Source organism: Eublepharis macularius, chromosome 15 (genome assembly GCF_028583425.1).
Source record: "Eublepharis macularius isolate TG4126 chromosome 15, MPM_Emac_v1.0, whole genome shotgun sequence".
NCBI lineage: Eukaryota > Metazoa > Chordata > Lepidosauria > Squamata > Eublepharidae > Eublepharis > Eublepharis macularius.
Genome location: NC_072804.1, coordinates 23,282,819 through 23,294,976, shown reverse-complemented (window position 1 = coordinate 23,294,976; position 12,158 = coordinate 23,282,819). Strand labels below are relative to the sequence as shown.

At 44.4% G+C, this 12,158-nt stretch overlaps 1 protein-coding gene across 3 annotated transcripts in view; it reads left to right on the top strand.

The window, feature by feature from the left end:
* PPP2R2C (protein phosphatase 2 regulatory subunit Bgamma) overlaps nucleotides 1-7,081 on the top strand; it is a 115,613-nt gene extending 108,532 nt beyond the window's left edge. For all 3 annotated transcript variants that reach the window (XM_054999298.1, XM_054999299.1, XM_054999297.1), the window contains 2 exons: nucleotides 3,718-3,809; nucleotides 6,565-7,081. In XM_054999298.1, the coding sequence (XP_054855273.1) occupies nucleotides 3,718-3,809; nucleotides 6,565-6,856 (384 nt within the window). In that variant the 3' untranslated portion in view covers nucleotides 6,857-7,081. The remainder of the gene's footprint in view (nucleotides 1-3,717; nucleotides 3,810-6,564) is intronic.
* The last annotated feature ends 5,077 nt before the right edge of the window (nucleotides 7,082-12,158 follow it).

Genomic DNA, 12,158 nt, shown 5'->3' with positions numbered 1-12,158 from the left:
GAAAATTCTATCCTTGAAACAGGAAAGCATAAACATGGACGTCTGAGGTTTCTGCTCATCTACATGACAGCTGAGCAGGCGAGAGCAATTGTGAGGTAGTACTCAGATACTCTAGAGCAGGGGTGGCCAAACTCGCTTAATGTAAGAGCCACACAAAATAAACGTCAGATGTTTGAGAACCACAAGACATGGTGCATTGAAGTGACTTCAGATGAGGAGGTGGGCTTGGGGGAGTGTCCTGAAAGTGACATTGCAGGAAGGGGTGGGGTTTGGTGCAGTATGCTGGAAGTGACATCATTGGAAGGGGTGGAGCTTGGGAAGAGCCATCACCTGACCTTTGGTTTGGAAGTGACATCACAAAAGTGACATCACATCCTTGCTAGGCTTCACCCCCAAAGTCCCTGGATATTTTCTGAGTCAGACCTGGCAACCCTGACATTTTATTGAAAATATGAAAGATATGGAAAGAAAGAAGGAAGGAAAAGGAAAAGGGAGGGAAAGACATAGAAGGAAAGGAAGGGAGGGAAATAAACTAGTCTAAAATAAAATGTATGGCCATGGCGATACTTAGAGACCTCCAGGAGCCACACAATATGTCTAGAAGAGCCACATGTGGTTCCCGAGCCGCAGTTTGGCCACCCCTGCTCTAGAGAAAGCCAGACTGGATAAAGATGAAATGGCTGCTGTCCTGGTGCATGCCATCTACTCCCTCAGCAACTAGGAACTTCATGCTACAACCAAGTGCTCTTACCATGTGTGTGAGAGAGAGGGGTATCTCACAGGATGAGAACCTGTTGTACAGACAACATTTGGTCACTAGGCTTGGTAGGCCTCTTCCCCTTTGACAGCAGGGGAGATTCTGCTCTGACGCGATATGGAGCACTCTTAGATCCCAGGCAGGAAATCATTCTTTCCAGCCAAGAAACATGGGGTGTGGGAGCCTCCATTGCAGAGTGTGCGTGCGAGAGAGAAACAAACATTAGTCTCTCTCTACACGAGACGCCTGGGTGTGTGTTCGTCAAGTGCTGGGAGACTCAATGTTAGCTGGGAAGCGTAGTTTTAAGAGACAGAACTGGTGGAGATCGATCAAGAGGGGATAGATTCTCTCACAGCCCTCTGCTGCCTCTGGCATGCTGGATTATCTCCCTTGGCCCTGCTTCCCTCACTGCTTAAAACTGAGCCTCGGCAGGACAAAGGTTCCAGAAGGGGAGACAGTCTAGCATGCTAGAGGCAGTGGAGGGTTGAGAGAATCTGTCCCCTCCAGAGCGATCTCTGCTGGCTCTGTCATTTAAAACTACATTTCCTGGCTAACATTGCATCTCCCAACATGTAAAGAACACGTGTCAGAAGTCCTGGGTAGAGAGACTCTTACACTCAGAGCCTTGGTTAAGCTTTAGAAAGGAACTGCCATTTCCTTCAGAGATTTGATCTCTGTTATGCTCCACTGTGGGGTTAATAACCCCAGGGATTAATTGTAATGGTGCATAATATGGTACAACTTGAATTTGAAAGCTGCGTCTTTAACAGGCATGTTTCATATGTCCTCAGATGTTTGTTTATTTTCATCCTGGATGTCTCCATACTATACTCATACATACTTTCTCCCCTGGCCTGGATAATCCTCACAAGAGGATACAATCTCAAAACCAATAAAACCCTTAACACGTCTGTTTAAAATTAAAAATTAAAATTAGAATATTAATTTTAATAAGGCAGACAGTTAATAATAACTGCGCTTACATATGGCTCTTCTAGACAGATTAGTGCCCCACTCAGAACGGTGAACGAAGTCAGTGTTATCATTATCCCTGCAATACAGCTGGGGAGCTGGGGGGGTGGGGCTGAGAAGAGCGGCTTCCCCACGGCCACCTGCAGAGTTCATGGCAGTCGAGGGATTCAAATCAACAGAGTGCTGATTCACAACCCAACCACTATGCTACAGGAGCTACAAAGCTGTGAAGAGACGCCTGCAGTGGGGCCAATTAAAAGTTACACTTTTCTGTGCTGGGATGTGGGATATGAATATAATGCAATTTTTCCCATTACAACTGAAAGTTTGCACAAAGGTTTAAAATATGCTGTAGATGAGCTGCCTTCTATTAACCCATTAAAAGCCTTTCATGTTGCTTTTAAAATAGATCTTTGTAAATTACAAAGAAAAGCTTGTGCCTGTATCCTGAAGACATTTCTGTGCCTTGACAGTAATGTTATTTCTTCTACTGCTACGTCTCTGTAAAAGAAGCGAAACAAAGCTGTTGGGCAGAGGGGAGGGAACAATGGTTTGCTGGAATTGTTTTAAAACTGAGGAATAGGCGTGTTTGTGTACGCACGCTCCAGCTTGAGTGCAGAGCTTATAACTAGGGCCAGATCGGGCAGACTGTAGCATATACCAGTCTCCTATAAAAAATTGCCGTATTTCACAAAAATAGAAATAAAAATTACAGAATGGTAGAGAACAGCAGCAAGGAAGGGCTGCTGCAGTTTGCCCAAGTTGTTTTGTTCCTTGACCTGTTGCCATCAGCATATGCCGTGCCTTCCCAGAGCAGCGTGTGCAAAAAGAGGCACCTGTTCCAAGGAACTCCCAGTCTAGGGGTGAACCCACAGCATGGATTTCAGTGGAAGAGGCTTTCAGTGCCATCCTAAGTAGAGTCACACCCTTCCAAGCCCAAGCGAGCAGGGCCATGAACATCACTCCCATCCTGCAGTCACTCCATGGGCTACCCATCAGTTACTGTGTCAGTTCAAGGTATTGGTTATCACTATATCTATGGGACCACCTCCCTCCCTGTGCTCCTCCACGGCAGCTTCGCTCTTCCAAACAGGGTCTTTTGCAGGTGCCACCCTGCGCATGGGTGAAATCAACAGCAGCCCATACACGGGCTTTTTCTGTGGTGGCCCCACCCCATCCAAATCAGAGCGATTTTACAAGGTTTGATAGAAAGAGCCCTCATTTTAAGCAAAACCAGGTGGAGACCCAGAAAATTATAGATTTTATCACTGAGTACAGCCAACAAAAGTAAACCTATAATCCGCAAGAGTTTGGAGCCCATGTATAAGTGGTGATGTAGATCAAGAACTGGAAACTCCTCAGTCAGGAGAACTCGTTTTGGTTAAGGTATAAAGTACTTGGGAAATGGCCACATCTAAAGATGGCACTTCACAAAAACTCCCAAGATTTCTCTGGAGAGCAATGAGAACCAAGGATGTGTCTTTCTATGGTTGTTGTGGGTTTTCCGGACTGAGAGATCTCTGTCTATTGGTGCTACACCTCTGAAGATGCCAGTTACAGCTGCTGGCGAAACGTCAGGAACTACAATGCCAAGACCACGGCAATACAGCCCGGAAAACCCACAACAACCATCGTTCTCCGGCCGTGAAAGCCTTCGACAATACATTGATGTGTCTTTCTGTCTCCAACTCTCAGCACAAGGCAAGGAATGATGCTCATTGTGCAGGTGATTTCTGTGGCTCCGAATGCAGGCAAGTGTCTCACATGAGTTGCATTTGACAGTGGAGCCACGGCATGTGCAGAGAGATGCGCTTACATCTGTAACATGATCTATCAAGGAGGTTATATCCCGGAAGATTTTCTGATTTTGTTCACATTTATTTGCAGCTTGAGGCAATCAAGGTCAGCCATCCCCACCAAGCACTAAGGAGCCAGTGACTTAACGGTCTAAACTTGGGATAATAAAGTTACCTTTTGCTCTTCAACAGGTCCATGACTACCTTCGAAGCAAGCTGTGTTCCCTTTATGAAAATGACTGCATTTTTGACAAGTTTGAATGTGCATGGAACGGGTCTGACAGGTAACTTATCCTTTCTAGATCCAGAGGAGTTAGCCGTGTTAGTCTGTAGTAGCAAAATCGAAAAGAGTCCAGTAGCACCTTTAAGACTAACCAATTTTATTGTAGCATAAGCTTTCGAGAATCACAGTTCTCTTCGTCTGCAGATGCATCTGACGAAGAGAACTGTGATTCTCAAAAGCGTATGCTATAGTAAAGTTGGTTAGTCCTAAAGGTGCTACTGGATTCTTTTCGATTATCCTTTCTACTGTCTCATTTGATTTTACCTCTCTAATCAGCAATTAATCACGTGCAGCTGACAGCATACAGAAAGGAACACTCATGCAGCTCTGCTATGAACAACTAAACGATATTTTGCAGAATTATTCTTGAGAATTTGTATCCATTACATTGAGACTGCCATGGAGGGCTTTAGTAGTCTGGGCACATAGCAAGTTGGAGGGATGAGATAAAAGGGCATCTGTTTTCTGACAACAGGAAATAAGCTCTTTTAGACTTTCTGCCTGTTTTCCACAAATTGCTTATTGCACACTGCCTGTCATATCATAAGAATCTTATTTTGCAAGCAGTTGAATTGAGGCTGCTCTTTAGGGGAGACCACAGAAAAATTGTGCTGCATCACAGAAATCGAATGACCCAAAGAGTCTTATATGCACACCAGAAGTTGTCCATTGCAGCTTAGCAGAACATATTGTGACAACCTAACAGTGATGTTTTCTAGCTAATATCTCACCATTTGCTCTGATAATATTAAATGGTTATCCTTTGCTAAAGTTAGAAACATCTGTTTGAAAACTGTTGACTGATGGATCTGGTGAGTACCACAGCAGCTTATATGGTTCTCTTTTCCTCTGTTTATCTTCACAACCACCCTATGAGGTAGGTTAGGCTGAGAGAGAGTGACTGGTCCAAAGTGGCTGAGCAACTTCCACAGCAGAGTAGGGATTTGAACCAGGGTCTCCAGATCCCAGTCTAACACCTCTCATTTGCCAACAGCCACACATATTATTATGAACTTGGGCAAACTCTGGGTCTAGAGGGAGTGTGCCAAAGAATAGAACAAACGGGGACACTGTGTATAAAAAGAATGAACTGAAGCCAGAGTTGATCTCTGCCAGGAAATGTTAACTGACATGTCCTCACTCTGAACGTGCTACAGTAACTACTGTGATAAGCCAAGAGAAGTCATTCAGCTGTATCAAGTCCCCAGTTTTAACTGCGTTGAGATAGCATGCAACACTCAACTCCCTCTTTCTTTTGTTCTTTCTTAAAGCTAAACTACATGAGATGAATTACATGAGGATGCTCAAGCGAAGGGAGATGCAGTGTTAGCCGGAAAGCATAGTTTGAATTTCACCTTTCTCTACAGAGCCGGCAAAGATCGCTCCTTAGAGGGTTTGTTAATAATTAACAGAGCCTTGGGAGAGGCAAAGAGGAAATTAACAAACCCTCTGAGGAGCGATCTTTGCTGGCTCTGTAGAGAAAGGTGAAATTCTGGAAACTAACTTGCTAACATTGCATCTCCCTTCACTTGAGTGTCCTTGTGTAATTCATCTTGTGTAGTTTGGCTCTTAGACTCAGCACAGTACAAGTCAGTAGGACGGACAGGTGGGGCATTCAGTAAGCCAAGCCAAGCCGTCCCCTCCTTTGGGCCCTGCCCTTATTTGCCCCCAGAACTCTGCAGCAAAGGGGAAAGATTGGAATCTTAAGCCTAACCTACGAATAAGGGTATGAGTTCTAGCTCAGGAAGCAGGCAGGCAGCCAAAACGTTTCTCCTATACCGGGCAAGCTTCACACCTCCACTGGCACGGGTAAAGGGAGGGGGGACTGTGTTGTGTGCTGTCTGCTGCTCTACATATGAGCCTGCTGAGTAATTTCCGCTTTGTTTAATATGCTCTGCTCCAGCATTGTTTCAGCTCCGTCTCTTCTTGTTTTCATATTTCTGCAAACTTGCATTTGTATCCCCGATTGCATTGTTCATTGACATTGTTTATTGTTCACTGCATTAACTTACACTATGTAATCTGCCTTGAGTCTCACTGAGAAAGGAGGACTATAAATAACATAAATAAGAATAAATAATTCAATTTATACTCTACCTTTCTCCTCAATGGGGACCCAAAGTAGCTTACATTGCTCTCCTCGCTTCCATTTTATTCGGTGTTGTGGTTAAGAGCAGTAGGACTCTAATCTGGAGAACCGGGTTTGATTCCCTACTCCAACGCTTGAAGCCAGTTGGGTGACCTTAGGCCAGTCACAGCTCTCTCTGAGCTCTCTCAGCCCCACCCACCTCACAGGGTGATTGTTGTGGGGATAACAACAACATTCTTTGTAAACCGCTCTAAGTGGGCATTAAGTTGTCCTGAAGGGTGGTATATAAATCGAATGTTATTGTTGATGTTGTTGTTATAACAACCTTGTGAGGAAGGTTAAGTGGAGGGTGCATGACTGACCCAAGGTCACCTAGCAAGCTCTCATGACAGAGTGGGGATACAAACCTGGGTCTGCCAGATCCTAGTCCGATACTCTAACCACTACACCACACTGGCTTTGAAGCCAGAACCATGGAAGTGTGATTTTGGCAAGATTCTTAAGCCGACATGTGGTTAATAGGTAGAACTTTAAGGGATGGATCCTCCAGTCTCAAAGGAAAATGTAGACACAGCACCTTTCAGGGAGGCTCGTGCAGGAGACCTTCTTTGCAAATTATGCCCTCAGTCCGCAACTTAACACATCTCCTGTTTTCCTTCCTCCATAGTGTTATTATGACGGGGGCCTACAACAACTTCTTTCGAATGTTTGACCGGAACACCAAGCGTGACGTTACTTTGGAGGCCTCGCGTGAGAGCAGCAAGCCTAGAGCCATTCTCAAACCTCGCCGGGTGTGTGTGGGAGGCAAACGAAGGAAAGACGACATCAGTGTCGACAGTTTGGACTTTACCAAGAAGATCCTGCACACGGCATGGCACCCAACAGAGAATATTATTGCTATTGCAGCCACAAACAATCTGTACATATTTCAAGATAAAATGAACTCTGACATGCACTAGGATGCCTCCATTGATAAAGAAGCCTTGGAAGTGTTGAAGGGTGTGGTAACCATTTGAACCCTTGACTTGGAAGTAAATGCCATTGAATTAAGTGGAATTTATTCTCAAATAAATGTGTGTGGAATCAAGGTGTGACTGGGATGGATTCACCCCTTTAATGACCACTCTTGCCTATATAAGTAACAAACAGATGTTTTAATTCACTGCAGTTGTGCAATTGCAAAAGCCACCACTGCAAATATGTCCAAATAAATTCTTTGCTAAGGAGAGGCTGCCTCTGTCTCACTCATCAGGGGTTATTTTAACTTATCTTGTTTATCAAAGACCACGTGCACTCACAGTAGAGACTGGCTGGCAGGAGATTGTGGCACCGTCTATGTCACAGAGCAAGACCAGGCCCAAGGCCTGGCTCACCCGGGAGGCACCTGTGGTTAAAAGAATGCGGTTCTCATTCTAACAGGCTAATATGGTGAAAAGCCCCATTCTGGTCCCTTCTCTGCTGCTGCTGTCTGCTCTCTCAGCTGCTTTCCAACCCTGCAGATATTCTTTTGCAGCACCAGGGCAGAAGATGCTGTTGCATCTTCTCTGTTGGTACTGTGAAGAATCCCTTTGGGTGGTGGTATGGAGAGAAGACCAAAATGGCTACAGCTGCTACAAGCAGATGGAGGCTTCTGCATAGATGAAGCTTCCTTCTGCTGAGTCATTGTATTAGCTCTGACTGGCTGGCAGCTGCTCTCCAGTGTCTCAGGCACTGAGCACCTGAGATCCTTTAAATTGAAAACACCAGAGATTAAACCACCTGTATACACAGCAGGTGCTGTACCACTGACCACAGCACCATTCACCAGCTGGAGGCTTCTATACTTCCTGTATGATTTAGACCAGAGTATGATCTCCAGTGTAAGTGACAGGGAGCCAGAATACTGGTCTCAGCAGACATCCGGTCTGAATTCTTGGGGACTGGAGTGGGAGGAGAACCTATTGAGGAAAGGCAGGTATGGTTGCATTAAAGCATCAGTTGGCTGAGTCCCATCCCCCCCTCCCGCCCCCCTTCTGATCGTGTGATGATCCAGGTCTGCGAAGCCCTGCAAGTGTTTTTACAGGTTGTCCTCTTTGTGGTTTTTAAACATTTCTCCTCCTGTTTCTGAGGGCTGGCCAACTGGACAACATTCCTGTGCTATAAAGAAAGCACAGAACTGTTTTGCACAGACATTTTAAACTGCCAATGCCCAGCTGGAACTCAAGGAAGATGTTATTGCTGTCAACGAGTGTTGTTTGCAGTAGCGAATAGTACACTTGCAAGCAGAAACGGGACTTGGGGTGGTCAAAAGTTGGTAGGGAAGTATTTATCTATTTTAGGTATTTATACCCTGCTTGTCTTCCCAACGGGAGCCTGAAGCAGCTTCCATCATTCTTCCCTCTTCCAGTTTATCCTCACAACAGCCCAGCGTGGTAGATGAAGCTGATGCGTGTGACCGGCCCAGGAACACCCAGAGAGCTTTCATGGCAAAGCGGAAATCTGAACGCGGGTTTCTCCCATCTCACCACTGCACCCTGCGTGAAAGAGAGTCATGATGGGATGCCCCAACACTTCCCTCAGTATTAAAAAGCAGCTATAGGTAAAGGGAGGGGGGGATCTGGCTGGGCGCCAAAGTGCTCAGGGAGGGGATTTTTTTTATTATTCTATCCCCCCCCCCCCTCTGTGTCCTCACAGAATGTGGGTCTCTGCCTGCTTTTCCTACCCCAGCAAAATACAGTTCCGGGGGGTGATTTCTAGTGCAGAAAGGAACACCCAAAGGACAAACCTCTCTCCATATTGCCATACCTTTAATCCCAATCAATCAACTCTCTCTCTCTCTTCCATCCACCCTTTTGCTTTTTAAATAGGTAAGTAAAAGGCAAGTAGGTCCATCTTCTCAACCCCTTAAGGTAAAGCTGGCCAGTGTACTCCGGGGTGGGAGGATTCTCTGCCTTACAGCTGACAACCACAGAAGGCACCAACCAGCCAAGAGGGTGAGCTCTGAAAGCACAGTCTATCTATACCCTTCTGCCCTTCTTGATCCACACAGAATGTGGAAGACCAGCTGCCCCCCCCATCCTCCATGCAACTGGCCCTTCTTTGGTCACTCCTCCCATCCATTCCAGGCCCTTATTTTGCAACTGAAAAAGGCAATTCTTCAATTTTTTTCCTGTTTACTTTAGGTATATAAGGTGGGCGGAATATGGTGAACATGTTTCTCCTAATTGAAAAGCTCTGCCTTTGTACATTCCATAGCTAGCATTCAATTTGAAAGCCTGTAACAGAAACACAGCTGTTAACACCTTTGTGTCTAAATTGGTCCTTCCTTTTGTTTGGGGGGGGGGGAGTGACCCCACATAGGATTGTTCATGGCACGGGCACAACTGAATGTTAATTAGGAGAACCTTTTTATTCAGCAATTAAAACTGCCTTAACATAAACATAGTAGTTATTTTAGTTGTGTGTGAAATTATCCCTCTCTACACTGAGAGCCAAGCTACAAGTGACGCCTGACACAGGTTGGACACTTGTCAGCTTCCCTCAAGTTTTGATGGGAAATGTAGGCATCCTGGTCTTGCAGCTGTAATGGAGAGCCAAGCTGTAAAACCAGGATGCCTACATTTCCCATCAAAAGTTGAGGGAAGCTGACAAGTGTCCAACCAGTGTCAGGCGTCACTTGTAGTTTGGCTCTGAGATGGAATCTTGGTGCTGCTTGAGACCAGGGTGCAGGTGAAATGGTCTCACACAAATACTTCTTACAAGATCAAAAAGAGTCCAGTAGCACCTTTAAGACTAACCAATTTTATTATAGCATAAGCTTTCGAGAATCAAGGGCTCTGAAATACTGAAACAGGCAATATAGTATTTTAAGCAGCATGGGGAAGTACTAGGCACTGAAAATACAAATATTAGAAAGCCTAATAATAGTCTGGGCTGATGACCGCACCCCTAATAACAAGATCCCCCCCTTGCCATCCTGAAAGGCAGGAGACCCAAAGCAACTGATTGACCACCATCGGCTGATTCGATGTTGCCCTGCTGTCTATCAACCTTTCAACAAACACAAGGCACAATAAAGAAACCTGCATGCTTTTGTATTTTTCTTTGAAGTTGGGTGGGGAGGGAGGGAAAACTTGGACTGCTTGCAGATTCTAAGAAATGCTTTTTTAAAAAAGAAGGCCTTGAAAACATAAAACAAGGTGCACCCGACATTTTTGGGATTGATGCTGTACATTGTGTGTGGAAGCACAACGCATGCACATCAGTTTCCAGTCATCCATATACGTTATGAAATGTGAACATTAATTTTAAACGAGAACAAGGAATGTTTTATCTATAAAGCTACTGTATGTTCTGAAAGACATGGACAGTATTTATGTACATAGTAGTTTACCTAAATTTAAATTTGGGGGCTTTTTTCCTTGTAAAAAGTAAGAATATGGTAAAATTGTATAGAAACTTGGTTAAAAGCCAAACTACATATTTCTTTTGAACCTCTGGCATTATGCATTAAGCATCTTAGCAATTCAAAAAAACTAACTGCAAACTCCCATTTAATGCTTCAAACACTTAAAGGATACAAGGATTAGGGTTTTCTCAGCCTGGACTGTGTAAGTAGCCAGTGATAAAAAGGATTCTTTAGGGTCTCTTTCCATTCAATTTCAGTTCCATTTATTACTCAGCTACTGAACACCAAATAAGTTGCAGTCCTACACAAGCTCTTCATAGCTCTATGAAATGGCTTTCTAGACCCCATTTATAAAAAGCTATCAATTAAAACAACTGGAACAAATGTGAGAGACCAGTGGCCTAGTTGGAGCACTGGTATCCCTATAATTACATTTTTTGATGTTTGTGAATGTATATATTTAAAAAACTCAATATAAAACCATGAAAGGGATCTTCCTCATCTCTTTGGTTTTGAGTTTCCACTGGTGTAGAGTAAGTCATGGTACAGTCAATCGACGGGATTGTTTGGGGATGACTGGACTCGTGTACATGGCTGTATTCTTGTGTTGCACAAATTAGGTGACAGTTGTTGAAGATATATTTATACATATATAAATATGTTGATACCAGCTTTTTTCAATAAACAATTTCTTACAAAAAAAATTGTGTAATTTTTCTTCAATTGCTCTTTGAAACCAAAGAATTGCAGCTTGGAATTGGGAGTGCTGCCACCACCACCACTTTCATCGGGCACTGGCACAAGATTGTTTAAAAATTAAAAAAACCTTCCTATTCACAACTTAGCTGCCTTTATAGATCACCTTTCTCTGCATTCTACAATGGATGCTGATAGTATCCTGGGATCTGTGAAGACCACGTGTGTTAAATCCTTGCCTGTCCTGGATGCTTAATGCATGTAAAGGTCACACCTGTTGGTTTGTCCCTAACGTCTATTATAGATCAATCACTGACCCAGGGCATCCTTCCCTGTGCCCTAAAACTGGTAGCAATCCGTTACTAAAAAGAAAATCACTAGAGAAGAATGAAGTGGCCAATTATCACAAGGTATCCAATTTGCCTTTTCTGGGAAACATGAGATAAAAAGCAGTTGCAGAGCAACGCCAGGCCTCCCAGGATAAACCTTTTGCCCTAGACTCCTTTTAGACTGGTTTCAGAGCAGGCTACAGAACAGAGATGGTGCTGGTGGCCCTAGTGGATGATCTCCATATAAATTTAGACCAAGGTGGTGCCTTGCTTCGGATTTTTCAAGACTCACCAGCAGCCTTTGACACAGAGGACCAGGCCACTCTGTTGAAACATTTGGAGGTGAAAGTAAGGGTTTGGATTGGTTCAAATCATTACTTGGAGGAAGGACTCAGAAGGTTGCTATTGGGAACCAGTTTTCTATGGCATGGCACCTGCCTTGTGGGGTTCCGCAAGGCTCACTCTTGCCTCCCATGCTGTCCAATCTCTGGGTAAAGCCCTGAGGAGCAATCATTCTCGTTTTGGAACAGGGAGTCATGAATGTGCTGACAATACCCAGTTCGACATTTCTTTAGCCAAATTGCCGGGTGATGTGGCAGAGAGACTGAGCCTACATCTGACTGCTGTAGTTAAATGGCTGACGGTGAACAAATTGAAACTGAATCCTCACAAGATGGAATTAAAGTTGGCTGGGAAGGCAAAGGTCGTAAAGAGCATGGTGTGCTCCACTTTTGACGGGGGTCCAGTTGACTCTTGCAGACTCAGTTAAGAGCCTTGGGATGATACTCAATCCAACTTTATTGTTGGATAATTAAACTGATGCAGCCACAAAAGAGGCATCTTACCAAC